At 43.3% G+C, this 15,567-nt stretch overlaps 1 protein-coding gene across 5 annotated transcripts in view; it reads right to left on the reverse strand.

Annotated features, from left to right (window-relative positions):
- The window catches only part of TRAF2 (TNF receptor associated factor 2), a 119,622-nt gene that overhangs the window by 22,329 nt on the left and 81,726 nt on the right, over positions 1-15,567 (reverse strand). For all 5 annotated transcript variants that reach the window (XM_077476963.1, XM_077476954.1, XM_077476945.1 and 2 more), the window contains one exon: positions 730-804. In XM_077476963.1, the coding sequence (XP_077333089.1) occupies positions 730-804 (75 nt within the window). The remainder of the gene's footprint in view (positions 1-729; positions 805-15,567) is intronic.

Here is a 15,567-nt window from a genome sequence, read left to right on the forward strand (position 1 = left end):
GGTGAACATTCTCTAACAACAACCAGGTAGTAAGATGGGTGCTTTACAACCACTTTAAGCTGGCTGCATCATGATCCAAAATTAGCTCATCTATGACAGTCAATCTGTCCTTATGATTCTGATATAGCTCAAAGGCAATCTACGTAAGAAAAGAGAAATAGCACCAAATTTGTGCTGGCTAGAAGGATGGAAGATTTCAGACTGCTTTCTTTTTATTTCAAGTTCACGCAGCACATATGGGAATCTTAAAAGGGGTTGTAAACCATCAGTGTTTTTCACCTTAATGCATTGTATGCACCAAGGTGAAAAACCTCCTTTAATGTAGCAGCCCCCCAGAGCCCCCCCCCCTTACTTACCTGAACCCAGTCTTTCCAACAACGGGAACGAGCACACCTGCTAGCAGCGCAGCCATTGACTTGGGGGCGTGCCTGCATGAGTATCCCCAGGGAAACGCTCTCCAGTCGGTACACTTGATACGGAGAGGAGCCAGGAGCGCCGCTGAGGGACCCCAGAAGAGGGTTGGGGTCACTCTGTGCAAAACCAACTGCACAGAGGAGGCAAATATAACGTATTTGAGATTTTAAAAAAATTTAAATGACATACATTGGCTGCTTATATTTGGTGAAATAAAGAGCCCCATTGTTTAGATGTATTCAGTTTGCACCTACTACATTGTAATAACTCTGATCAGCCACCATGGTCACTACACAGCAATGAGCAGCATCTTACCATTTCTGTGCAACCAGCCACCAAATACCGACAGGGCACTCTACACCGGCCGCATGACTTCACATGATCCGGCAACTAAGAAAGAAGAACAGGAGTCAGACAATTATGTGCAACCCATCACAGACATTTAACATGATGGTATAAGGCTTTGCAGTTTTTAGTATCAAACATTTGTTTATGCTTCAAAAAGTTTAAATATTGCTGTCATCACAAGGACTTCAGTAAGGGAGAGGAAATCCTCTCTCTCCCAAAAACAAAATTTAGACATTTTCACCATGACACTTGTCCTAATTTGGAGTTCGCTCCCATCCTGGTGACAACTGTCAAAATTTTGGTTTTCCCCTCAATATTCTATCCTCCATAAAAATCTTTCAGGAAGAGATATTTTTCATCTGAATAATTTATATATTCACTACCAATTGATTCAACCTTTGCTGCGACTTTTCACGCGTGTGTGTGTGTGTGTGTGTGTGTGTGTGTGTGTGTGTGTGTGTGTGTGTGTGTGTGTGTGTGTGTGTGTGTGTGTGTATATTTTTACATAAAAAGTAAATATCCAATCTAAATTCCAAAAAAAGTTGGGATGCTATGTAAAAATCTACATAACAGAATGCAATAATTTGCAAATCTCAAACCCATATTTTATTCACAATAGAAGACATATCAAATGTTTAACCACTTTCCGCCAAATTATGTACCTGTACCTTGTTTGACTTCAATTGGTTGTACCGGAGCGATGCATGCATCACCCTGGTACAGTTTTTTCTTTTATAGCAGACGGTCGGCCCTCTCATAACAACCACCGATGCAGCTAAACAGCCGCTTAATTTTTACCACCTCCTTCTGCCACTCGCCCGGGCTCTCCCACAATACTAGGAGACTTGAGTGGGCAGCTGACACCCCCGCTGGCTAACCAGAGACCTGTAGAAAGCCCAGAATGGCTTTGATCGGGTCTTGGATGTGGTAATCCGCAAGGGACGTCATGGCATCACTTCCAGTTTAAAGAAGAAGAAGAAGAAAGAAGAAAGAAGAAAGAAGTAGAAGAAGAGGGGGGGGGGGGGGGGGTGGAGCCGGCACGCGAGGAGTGAGAATTCAGCTCCTAGCCGCACGGTTAGGGTTAGGGTTAGGGTTTAGGGTTAGGGTTAGGGTTAGGGTTAGATTGATAGATTGATAGATTGATTGGGTTAGGGTTAGGGTTTAGGGTTAGGGTTAGGGTTAGATAGGGTTAGGGGGTTAGGGTCAGGGTCAGGGTTTCCCCTGGAAGAACAAGGTTAGGACTCAGGGATTAGAATAGGGACCTCCCCAAAGGTCAAAGGTCAGGAGGCGTGTCCCCAGAGGTCAAAGGTCAAGTGTCGGGCTGACCCACCCCCAGCAAAGTGTTCCGCCTACCCCAACTAAGTCGGAGGCATGAACAAGTCGGGGCTTGAACAAGTCGGGGTAAGTGCTTAGCAGCTGCAGCTGCACAAGCGACATCGGGCAGCAACGATCGCCCATACTTAGTGCCTGAACACCCGTACACCATCGGAGGATGTCACAGAGGAGGAGAGCAGGAAGGCAGTCCGGTAAGATGACGGACTTTTATCCACACTCAGGCTGCTCACAGAGCCAAGATGGCACCGGCAGCATGCAGAGCTCTCCCTGTACACAGACAGATAGTGTCCCTCTCCTCTGCTGCACCAATAACAGGCACAAGAGCAAGCTCAAACCGCTGCATACTGCCTCCCAATCCTCCTCCAGCACTAACAGCCCAGTTAAATCTAAATCTAGGCTGATGCAAGAAACCATAGAGAAAGGGAGGCAGGAGCCAGGCACAGCATTAGATGACACTCTAGAATTCCAGGATGCCATAGCTGCGTTCCCAACTAACAACCAGCCTGTCATGGACTCCACTCTAAAGAACATGCTAATGTCACTCAGGAGTGCTATCCACACAGATATGTTGCCTCTAATAACCCAATGTAAAACAGAGGTGAATGAGGTGAGTGAGCGAGTAACACATATCGAGAGTAAAATGGGGGAATTTACAGATACTTTCAATGGCATGGTTGACGCTCACAACGACCATGATGACGACATAACCTGGCTCAAAGCAAAGGTCGCGGACCTGGAGGACCATTCCAGAAGGAACAACGTTAAGATCAGAGGCATTCCAGAAATGGTCAACCCGCAGGAACTGGTGGCTTATTTTACAAACGTCTTGAAAGAAGCCCTGCCAGACCTGCCCCTGGAGGAGCTAATCATAGATCGAATACATAGGCTCCCAAAGCCGCAACATAAACCGGCTAAGCTTTCTAGAGATACCATAGCCAGGATCCACTATTACAGGGTTAAAGAAAAGCTGCCGCAAGCCATAAGACGGGTGGATCAACTTCCAGACAGCTTGCAAGGTTTGACCTTCTTTCCTGACCTCTTGGCCCACACCATGCGGAGAAGGTGCAACTTAATGACAATAACAAAGCCCCTTCAAAACCACAACATACCCTACCGTTGGAACCATCCCGCCACCTTGGTGATCTCCAAAGGGGACAGAGTACCGTGTAAATACTTCAGAGGAGGGCATACGTCTGTTGGAAAAATATCGTAGTGGATTCGGCAGAACCCAGGAGCCGCCAAGAATCTCCCACTTTGTCAAGCACAGATTGACAGGCTGATTGCATGTCATATGCCCAATAATTATGACTGCGATATCAAGCTCTGGATGTTACGTCCGGCATCCATATGATTCAATACACCTTAATTTCAGCTGATCATTAAATGCTCAGATTCCGAAGGAATCGTAAAGTTCTTTTTATAGGACAAAAAGGCACTGAAATAGTGCTTCACGCACGTTACTATGAGTTATATTTTTTTACTTTTTGTTTTCTCTTTAGTACCACTACAACCCACATGCTTTTCAGTAATAAGTTTAGTACCTGATCTCCGACAAAAACAGTCTGGACATTCGCACTTTACAACTTGGAATGGAACGGACGACAACTATCCTCAACACCCATAAAGCTTCAGGAGGGTAAGCCCACTTACATTTGACCAGGGGGCTCAAACCATCCGTGTCTATATTTAAAGGGACTATAGATCCTGGCACAATGTCCTCTCATCTCTAAATGTCAACGGCCTAAACTATGCAAAAAAAGGCATATGACGTGGAAAGCAGCGCATTCCCTGAAATGTGGCGTTCTATGTCTACAGGAGACCCATTTTAAAGGACAACATCCACCCTTCCTTAACTTGCAAGCAATTCCCTAACATCTATCTTTCCAACGCACCGAAGAAAAAAAACAGGCGTAGCAATCTTGATTAAACACAGTTTCGTTTAAGCATATAGCGCACCACTGCGATAGTGCAGGACGGTATATAATCGTAATTGGTGAAATTAATCATGTAGTGTACACTGTGGTTAATACCTATGCCCCTAATACTAGACAAGTTTGCTTTTTAAACAAAATTGTGGAAAAAAGTACAGAACGTGAAATCTGGTCACTTGATTCTGTGTGGCAATCTGAACGCAGTGGTGGATCCTCAATTGGACACCTCAAGCACAGTGGTTAGATCGTCATACAGGCCATACACTTTGCGCAAACCACTGGCTTGCATGACGTGTGGAGATGTCATCACTCCACGGAAAAAGACTTCTCATACTTTTCCAGAGTTCACCTATCATACTCAAGGATTGACATGTTTTTAGTGGACACGTTTCTGTTACAACGAATATCAAATTCGGAAATCGGATGTATAGAGTGGTCAGACCACGCTCCTGTATCTATCGTGGTGGGAGATCAGTCCTGTTCTATCCGTGCTAATAGGTGGAAAAATGACACACAGCTATTTAATGTACCGGCCATAATTCAGGACATTTCCAATTCATTGAATTAGTTTTTTGAAAACAATGACACTACAGAGGTTAACCCATTCATACTATGGAATGCCCATAAAGCATTCATTAGAGGCATTTTAATTAAGAAAAGTGTGGGGCTGAGAAGGTCGAGGAGTCAGCGCATGAACACTATTCTAAAAGAGATAGCAGACCTAGAAAGCGTAAACAACCAATCGCCCACAATAGTACTAAGCAATAAATTAGCGAGACGAGAAACGAGCTACGAGCTTTATTATTAGCCCAACACTCGTCCAACATCTATACACTTAAGGCAAATTTTTACACTCATGGAAATAAAGCAGGGAAACACCTAGCTAATCAAATTAAAGACATAACACTCAAAAACTCCCATACTTACTCCACCCAGAAACAGGAATTAAACTCACTAATCCCAAAGAAATAGCTGATGCATTCAGCTTCTATTATAGTAGCCTCTATAACCTACAAGCAGATCAATCTATTCCCCAACCAACACCTGAGTTGATAAAGAAATTCCTTCGGGAGCTTAAACTTCCTACAGTACAACAGGCAGACTTCGATATGTTAAATGCTCCATTTTCTGTCTTAGAAATACAAACGATAATAGCAGATCTGCCAGCTAACAAAGCGCCCAGCCCGGATGGGTTCTCTTCGGAGTACTACCGATGCTTTACGAGTATCCTTACTCCGATAATGAACAGAGCGTTCCATGCCGATGACTCCTCTGCCTCATTTCCAGAAGAAATGTTACAAGCAACTATAATCACCCTACCTAAAATCGGGGAAGGAGCCGGACAGGGCACAGAACTTCAGGCCCATATCACTTTTAAATGTGGACCTGAAGGTTTACGCCAAGCTTTTGGCATGCAGAATAGCCCGGTTACTTCCTAGCTTGATTAAGCCGGACCAGGTGGGGTTCGTCTGGGGTAGACAGGCCACAGACGCCACGATAAGGGTTTTAAATCTGATCCACTCGGCATCCATCTGCGGAGGTGCTGCGGTGCTTCTGTCGATGGATGCCGAGAAAGCTTTTGATCGAATACACTGGGATTATCTCTTAGCGTTTTTTTCTAAATTTGGATTCATGGGCCAGATTCTCTCCCCCTTTACAGCTCTATACTCGAGACATTCGGCGCATGTCTACGCAAAGGGCATGTTCTCAGAACAATTCCATATTACTAACGGGACAAGACAGGGGTGCCCTTTGTCCCCCCTGGTTTTTGCCCAGATGATGGAGCCCTTGGCGGAGAGAATCAGGACCCACCCTCTCATAAATGGCATACAGACCGGCAGCTTAAGGCATACAATAACTTTGTTTGCTGATTATGTTATATTGTCACTAAATGATCCGGCTAGGTCTCTGGAGAAGGTGCATGAAATACTGGAGTGCTTCAATGCAATTTCCTACTATAAGATAAATGCAGCGAAATCGAGTGTATTGAACTTGGGAGTTAGCTCTGAGGTGAAAAACAGAATTAGGAGAGGCTCCCATATCCTTGGTCTGAGGGCTCAATAAAATATCTAGGGGTGCCGGTGTCCAGCTCCCTCCCTCAAATTTTTTAAACTTTACCGTCATAGGATCAAAGTTGAGTTGGAAAAGGAGATGGGCAAACTTAAAAAGTATTATTTGACATGGTCTGGAAGGTTGGCGGCTTACAAGATGTTCCTGCTTCCCAAACTGCTCTACCTATTTAGGGCACTCCCAATACACTTGCCAGTTTCCTTTTACAATACTGTACAACGCCAGTTAAAGAGATTTGTGTGGGAAGGGAAAAATGCAAGGTGTAATTTTAATATCCTCGTCAAAAACAGGAAAGTAGGGTGTATGGGGGTCCCAAACCTTAGAGATTATCATGTGGCTGCAATTTTAGACCAGCTTCGGTTCTGGTTTCATTCCCCAGAATTGGAGCATTGGTGTGCTTGTGAACAGAGCCAAGTGGTCCAGGGTGACTTGATGGGGCTACTTTTTGCTACGGCAATAGGTGACCCTAAACAATATCAACACCATCCCATGACTGAGGCCACAATACAGGTGTGGAAATACTTCATGACCCATAAAAGCGGAGGTCTTAAATGTAGAAGTATCCCCATCCCGTTAATGGCGCTTTCATTCTTTACTTCAGACCTAAATAAAAAGCTGCACTGACCATGGAATATCATTTGTCATGAGTTAACGGAAGGTGGGAAGTTTAAGCCATTCCCAAAGCTACAATCTCAATACTCACTGCCCAAAGAATTTCTGAACTACGCCAGAATAGCTAGCATACTGTCCACCATGGGTAATTATCACCTCTCAATCCCAGAACAAGTGTGGGAGATGTGGCAGCCACAATTCAGTTATAGGAAATGTATTACTAGAATATACAACATTTTACATAACAAACTACAATTTGAGATCCTATCTCCACTAGTTAAATGGGAAAGAGATTTAAATATAACAATATCACAAACTCAATGGATGAGGGCAGTTAAATGTAACTACACCCACACTAGATGTTCAAATTTTAGGGAAACAGCCCAAAAGATCACCTTGCGGTGGTATAGAACACCTTACACAATGGCGAAGTATAGAGGTAGCAATTCAAACTTGTGCTGGAGAGAGAGTGTGGACAGGTAGGCAACTTAGTGCATATGCTTTGGTACTGCTTGTCCCTACGCAGATTTTGGGGGGCCATAGCTAAGTTAATAGCCAAAACAACAGGTATTTTGAACCCGCTCAGACCTGAACAAGCTATGTTAAGTGTAAATATGGATCTATACCCTCCCTCGTGCCGCACTTTGATAATGCACATTATCTTTGCAGCTCGATTGGCTATAATGCGTAAGTGGAAGTCAAATATCTCCCCTACCATAAGGGAGGTACTCAGTCTGGTTGACGATTCATATTCATACGAAAAAAGCATTGCATATCGGAAGAACACCATGACAGTTTTCACAAGGAGGTGGAGGTTATGGGAACATTTCTATAAAAAACATCAGTCTCCTTAACTGAACCACAGCCAATAGGGAGTTTGGGAGGTAAAGTCTGTGGATAACTATGACAAGTAGTACATGAAAATTGCGTGTGTGGTATTAATTGGAGATTGGAGTCTGCGTAATCCTAATTACTATTTTGTTTCAAATTGTGTTATTATTGTTGTTATTTTGCAACTTGTAAAATGTAAAACCCAATAAAAAAAATAAAAAAAAAAATAAAAAAAAAGAGAACACATTCAAAAACACCTCTCAGTGTTTTGAATGCTTTCAAGTGCAAAAGGAGGGATTGTCGCATGCCTATAAATAAGAAAAGTGATAAAAAATAATTTAAATCAACAGTGTAGTAAAAAAAAAAAAAAAAATGCCCGTCCTAGCACACAAAGTCCTGAAAACACGCAAATCTCGATCCTCCCACACATGAGGCATCACCGAGTTAGTCGGGTCATGGGCAGTAATTTTAGCACCAGACCTCCTCTGTACATCTGAAGCGGTAACCTGTAAAAGGTTTTTAAAAAATCTCCTATGGCTAGTAAAATTGACGCCGTTTGTTTTGCTGCCATTAATTTCAAAAATAAATTATTTTTTCAGAAAATTGTAAATTTTTCAGTTTAACCACTTGAAGGGCATGTTTTTTCTGGCACTCTTTGTTTACAAGTTTAAATCAGTATTTTTTGCTAGAAAATTACTTGTAACCCCAAACATAATGCATTTTATTTTTGTTTTTAGCAGAGACCCTAGCGAAAATAAAATGTTGGGTTTTGGAATTTTATATATAAAAATTTGGGACAGGGCCATGTTTAACACGGTGTAGCATCACCTCTTAAAACAAGACAGTGAATGTTTAGGAACCGAGAAGACTTGTTACTAAAGTCTTGAGAGAGGAATGTTGTCCCATTCTTGCCCAATATAGGATTTTAACTGCTCTATAGTCCTGGGTCTTCTTTGTATTTTTCATTTCAAGATGCGCCAAATATACTTTGGTAATAAAAGGTCTGGAATGCAGACAGGTCAGTTAAGCACCCAGACTCTTCTGCTACAAACCCATGTTGTTGTCATAAATGCACTATGCAGTTTAGCATTGTCCAAAAATATGCAAGGCCTTCCCTGAAAAAGACATCTAGATGGGAGCATATGTTGCTCTAAAACTTGGAGATTATATATATATATATATATATATATAAAATCTTTCAGCATTGATGAGGTCTTTCCAGATGTGCAAGCTGCCCAATCCATAAACACGAATGCACCCAATACCATCAGAGATGCAGGCTTTTTAACTGAGCACCGAGAACAAGCCAGAAGGTCCCTCTCCTCTTTAGTCCATCTCCTCTTTAGGCCAACACTCATGGTTGCCAAAAATAATGTAAAATTTTGATTCTTCGGACCACAGAACAGTTTTCCACTTTGCAAAAGACCATTTTAAATGGGCTTCTGCCCAGAAAAGATGGCAGCATTTCTGGATCATGTTCAGATATAGCTTCTTTGCAAGACAGAGCTTTACCTTAGTTTTTGAATGGCACGGTGAACTATGTTCATACACAATGATTTTTAGAAGTAGTATTCCTGAGTCCATCACAGAATCATACCCATTTTCAATGCAGTGCAGTAAGTCATTGGGCCCAAAGATTATGGGCACCCAATAAATCCTTTGATATGTACTGTAGATTGAATTTTTAAAGTATTTGCAACTTTACATTGCGAAACATTCTGAATTTGACAATTTTTTGATGCAGCTTTTCAAAGATTGGTGATTTTTCCATCTTTACTTCTGAGACATAATGACTCTCCACGATGGGGATTTTAGGTAGCAAGGACAAAAAAATTAAAACTAAATAAACAATATGAAAAAAATCTGTATGTATTGGTATAAAGAGAAAAACCCCTTAACATGGTAATAAAAACGTGCACTCCAGTGGAAAATTAATAAAAAATAAATAAAGAAAGGAAACATACATATTATCAGGCAGTTATTTTATATCAACATTGTATAGTACAAGTCAGAAAATATGAAACAACAACAGCTGACGCATTTCAACCCACACTGGGGTCTTCTTCAGAGAGACTTTCTGCTAGAAAGATATGCAACAATGATTTATTTCACACATTATTTGGCGTATCATCGCATAAATTGATATAGTTACCCCATAGATGTATCCGAAAAAAGAAGAAATGTATTCCCACATGGAGAGCCTCTCAGTTTAAAAAAAAGGGGGGGGGGGGGAGGGAAAGGACCCTTTTGTTCCCCAGCTGGGCTTCCGAATTTCTCCACAGATGCCGCAGTCAAGAACAGGTCGAGGCCACAATATGCCTTGCGAGAGGTCACACTTATAGGGCCACACCCCCTTCCCTAGGTGGGGAAAGAGGGGGCACAACCACCCAATGGTGCGGGTATAGGCAGGTAACACCTACGGCAGAAAATCAAAATGAAATTGTATTTAATATAGTATATGCTAGTTGACACAGGCCATATAAAATATACGTCTCTAACATAATGTGCAGGGAATAATGTAATGCCCCCACATATGCCTCAAGTAATCTATATTGAATTTATGTACACATGGATTATACACATGTGTACATGATCCCATGCCCAGAAGGAGATTATATATATATATATAAATAGGATTTTTGTACTCGCCGTAAAATCCTTTTCTCTGTAATTCACCAACTGACACAGCTCCTCTCTAACGGGTTGTATAGCCTACTATTAGGAGAACTAGGCAAAATTGTTACACAATACACAGAACTTTTAATCCCGCCCCAGGGGGGGCGAACCCTGTGCCATCAACCCTCCTCACTGCTCCCAGCAGCTTCAGTTTTTAATTTTGCCTAGTAAGGAGAATGACCTAGGAACCCTGCAGGCCCTCTCGGTCCATGGTTTTTGCTGCAGATACGATGTTTTTTGCGCAAGATAAAAGATCCTGGGATCTTCCATCAACTGCCGGCTGGGTGACAGGCTGGTTAATGATATCCTTGTAGTCTCCCCAGTCCGGCTACCTTAGCGTGAGCAGGCCGCAGCTAAGGCTCGGCAGGCTTTAGTACGTCAACAAGCAGTAGAACGTAGAAAAAAAAAGGGAGGGGTGGGTGCTGTGTCGGTCGGCAAATTACAGAGAAAAGGATTTTACGGCGAGTACAAAAATCCTATTTTCTCTTATATTCACCGATCGACACAGCTGCTCTCTAACTAAATGGGACGTTCCCAAGCACAGCCAAACGAGGGGTGGGAAAAAAAAGCAGCATAAAAAAAATAAAAAATAAAAAAAAACTTAATCCACCATGGCAAGTGGGAACTAGTGAAACCAAACCCACAAAAAAACTGCAGTGTGTGGAAAACCTCCACCATATGACCAGGCATCCTCAACAGGAGTGATCCCCAAAACCGCAACATTGCGTTAATATTGCAACAGTGCATTTAACAAAAACAACAAAACATAAAAGTACTGCGTTTTTACAGAAAAAACAGGAAAAAACGCCATGGCAACTACACGGCCGCCTGCAAAACTTTGCGGTCAAAACAAGCATCAGCTGATGCACTGACGTTTACCTTGTAGAACTTGGTAAACGTATGGACAGACGACCAGGTCGCCACCTTACACACCTGAGTGACAGGCGCTTGGTGTCGGAAGGCCCAAGACTTTCCAATTGCTCTTGTAGAGTGGACCGTGACTGGAAAGGGGGGGAACCTGGAAATGGTGGCCGACGAGACCGCCATGCCTTTCATAGGACCAGCCACCGAAACAGTGAGTCCGACTTCCGAGCTGTGGCAGACAAATACACCTTCAGAGCCCTAACCACATCGAGAGCGTGAAGGGTCACCTCCTTGAGGTGCTTTGGCTTAGGACACAAAGATGGTAATAGAATGTCCTCATTGATATGAAAAGCCGAAACCACCTTTGGTATAAAGGACGGTTGCGGACGTAACACCACCTTATCCCTGTGGATGACCAGATAAGGCAACTTGCAGGACAAGGCCGCCAATTCCGAAACCCTCCTGGCCGATGTGATGGCCACTAGAAAGACCACCTTCTGTGAAAGGGTCAACAGGGGAATCTCCTTGATGTCTTCAAACGGCGGCTTCTGAAGCGCCAAAACACCAGGTTCAAATCCCATGAGGGTAACGGAGGATGCACTGGAGGGACTACATGTCATACCCCCTGAATAAAGGTACTCACTAATGAGTGAGACGCCAGGGGGTCGCTGAAAAAAAAAAAAAAAAAAAAACACACAACACAGGCAGGGCTGAAATTTGCCCCTTAATGGTGCTCAACGCCAATTTCTGGTCCACGCCATACTGAACAGCAGGATCCTAGATATAGAAAAGGAGCGCAGATGCCACCCTTTCTCCTCACACATTGAGATGTAGGCCTTCCAGGTACGATGGTATATCTTCCGTGAAGAAGATTTCCACGCCTTTAGCATAGTTGGAACCACCAAGTTCGCCAGACCCCGGTTCCTCAACAACTGCCTCTCAATAGCCTTGCCCTTAAAGCCAGCGATGGTAAAGCAGGGTGAAAGATTGGACCTTGACATAGGAGGTCCTCCCGCAGTGGAAGTCGCCAGGGAGCGTCTGCCACCAGACGAACCAGGTCTGCGTACCAGGGCCACTGAAGCCAATCTGGGGCAACCAGGATTACTGGAATCCCCTCGGCTGCCACTCTGCCAAGTAGACGTGGCAACAGTTTTAGTGGAGGAAAGCATATATCAGTTGGTGCTGATCCCACGGAGCCACCAGCGCGTCTGACGCCTCTGCTGACGGATCCCTCTTCCTGGACACGAATCTCAGCACCTTCCGATTGAGACGGGAGGCCAAGAGAGCCACCTCTGGTGTGCCCCATTTCAGGCACAGCAGCTGGAAAATCTACGGATGCAACGCCCATTCTCCTGGGTCCAGCATCTGACGACTCAGGTAGTCCGCCTGCCAATTTTCCATCCCCGGGATGTAAATGGCTGACAGGGCCAGAACACGTCGCTCTGCCCACTGAAATATGTCAGCGGCTGAGCTTCTTGTTCCCCCTTGGCGATTTATGTACGCCACAGCCATGGCGTTGTCCGACTGTATACTGGTCGGACGCCCTTGAAGACATGTCGACCATATGTGGAGGCACAGCCTGATGGCTCTCAATTCGAGCAAATCGATCGGCAACTTGCATTCCTCTGTCGACCAGAGGCCCTGGGCCGACTGAATCCCCATCACTCCACCCCACCTGGACAGACTGGCGTCTGTAGTGATCACCGTCCAGTTCAGAGGAAGAAATTATTTTCCTGACTGAATCACCGGGGACCTCAAACACCAGATCAGGGAATCCCTGACTGGTTGGCTCACCTGGACCTGCCGATCCAGGGACAAAGTAAATTTGTCCCATTTTGTCAATATCTCCTTCTGCAGGACTCTGGTGTGGAACTGGGCATAAGGTACTGCCTCGAAGGAGGCCACCATGAGCCCCGGCACTCGCATGCAGAATCGGATGAGGATTGGATGAGGGTTTTGGGCAAAGAAGTGGAGGCATTCCTCATTGTCCAAGCTACTGGAAACACTAGAGATTTTATGGGATTGTATCACAAAGTAAATATGCTCTATGAATTATATAAAGTAATTACAACATTTTTTTAACTTTTTTTTATTGTTTTCTATGGTTTTCCAGTCCAAAAAATTGGGTTCCTTTAAAAACGCTTATAAAGGCAAACGTGGCTAAACACGGGTGCTGCGTTTTGTGCCTGGAACGTGGAAATTTTTGCGTCGGAACCAATTTTTTTTGCTTCTGGAAAAACTAGGCTAAACGCAACTGCATAAAAACTGCAAAATACAAGACTGTGTACATGGACACATAGGATAACATTGAATGAGTTCAGGGGTAGTTGAAAAAAAGTGTCCAACTGCCTCTGAACACGCGTTTAACAGCGCCTCGTGTGCATGAGGCCCTAGTACCTGTTATCTACTGTTATGTTAGCTCATGTTACAATAAGACGTGATAGATTTACATAAAATATGTAAGTACATGAGACCTCCAATATTGGGTGAATTCTGGTCACGAAAAGAAAAACAATTTCGTACTAAAAAAAGAAAAAGGGAATTTTTTGAAACAGGAAATTTACAGTATGTCTACAGTACATTATGCAAAATATTAAAATATTTCCAAAAAGACTAATTGTTTTACCAGAAGCAAACCCCTTAACCACTTCCAGACCAGCGCACAACGATGTACGTCGGCAGAATGGCACGGGCAGGCATATTGGCGTACAGGTACGTCCAATCTTAAATATCGCCCTGCCATAGCGAGCGCTGGTCGGGACCTCCGTGAGTCCGGTCGCGGGACCCGCGGACTCGATCGCCACGGGCATACCCGCAAACGTCTCACGGGGCGGTTGAACTGGGAGATGCCATTGTAAACAGCATCTCCCCATTCTGCCTAGCAACAAGTGAGGCTGATCTCTGCTCCATGTGATTGGAGCAGAGATCAGTGTTCACTAAAAGAAAGCACAGCCCCCAACAGTTAGTAACACACCCCTACACTGCCACCTACTGGTTAAACACTTCACTGCCAGTGTCATTTACACAGGAAATCACTGTATTTGTATAGCACTGATTGCTATATAAATGACAATGGTCCCAAAAATGTGTCAAAAATGTCCGATGTGTAAGCCATATTGTCGCAGTCACAATAAAAAAAAAAAAATAAAATAAAAAACCGCTGATCGCCGCCATTACTAGTAAAAAAAAAAAAAAATTATTAATAAAAATGCCATAAAACTATCCCCTATTTTGTAAACGCTATAACTTTTGCACAAACCAATCAATCGCTTATTGCGATTTTTTTTTACCAAAAATATGTAGAAGAGTACGTATCGGCCTAAACTGAGGGAAAACATTTTTTTATATATATATATTTTGGGGGGATATTTATTATAACAAAAAGTAAAAAAATAATGCGTTTTTCAAAATTGTCGCTCTATTGTTGCTTATAGCGCAAAAAATAAAAACCAGGGGTGATCAAATACAACCAAAAGAAAGCTATTTGTGGGAAAAAAGGACATCAATTTTGTTTGGGAGCCACGTTGCATGACTGCGCAATTGTCAGTTAAAGCGACGCAGTGCTGAATCGCAAAAAGTGGTCTGGTCTTTGGCCAGCAAAATGGTCCAGGGCTGAAGTGGTTAAGGAAAGGTGCGAAAGAAATTGATTTAGTCCAGGGGCAGAGGTGGCATCTAACTTCAATATCCACCTCTGCTCGTGTTGGAGTAGTATTTTATTCCAATCACCGCCTCGATCTGGAATGTGAATTTGATTGAGTGCGGTGAAGAATACCATGGGCCTTCTGTAGTTGTGTACCACAACCACATGGCGACCTAGTGGGAGATAGCAATTCCCAATTTGCATACTGTAAATATGTTTTGACATGCATCGATGGAATTCCTTCTTCATTTTTCCAACGTAAAATGCCCCGCACTCGCAAGACATGAGGTAAACAACCCCACGTTTTTGGCAATTTGCGAAGTGCAAGGCCTGGAAGATCTTTCCATTAGGGAGGCGGAAGGCTTTGTCAAGTCTTATATACTTACAGCATGAACAGTGACCACACGGGAATGAACCAGAGATTGAACAGTGTTTCAATCTCTTATTTATACCATTACATGACCATTTCCACTGTCACTACCGAATAAATCCAAATAGTGGCAGTGGGTCCCTCTTAAAGAAATAAGTCCTTATGTCACTCCTCAGAGTCTTCAAGGCCGAAGCCGTAGCTAACATATAGTCAGAAAAAAGAAAAGAAAAGAAACTTTTCCCCTGCTGTTGTGTCCCGCTTTTAATTTGGGTACCAACACCAGGAGAAAAGAAAAGTAGCTACCTTAGGTTTCGGTGAACACATAGGACATTTGATTTAATATCAAAAATATTTTTTATTTCTTTCTATACATAAAACAATAAACCTTGATTGAATTGCATCAATCGATCCTAGATGTTTACACAACATTAACCAAAGATGACCCAAAGATCATCCTTATCCGCACAGTTCATACA

The sequence above is a fragment of the Lithobates pipiens genome, unplaced genomic scaffold, assembly GCF_037356315.1.
Source record: "Lithobates pipiens isolate NorthernLeopardFrog02 unplaced genomic scaffold, aLitPip1_a1.2 Scaffold_1, whole genome shotgun sequence".
NCBI classification, from domain to species: domain Eukaryota; kingdom Metazoa; phylum Chordata; class Amphibia; order Anura; family Ranidae; genus Lithobates; species Lithobates pipiens.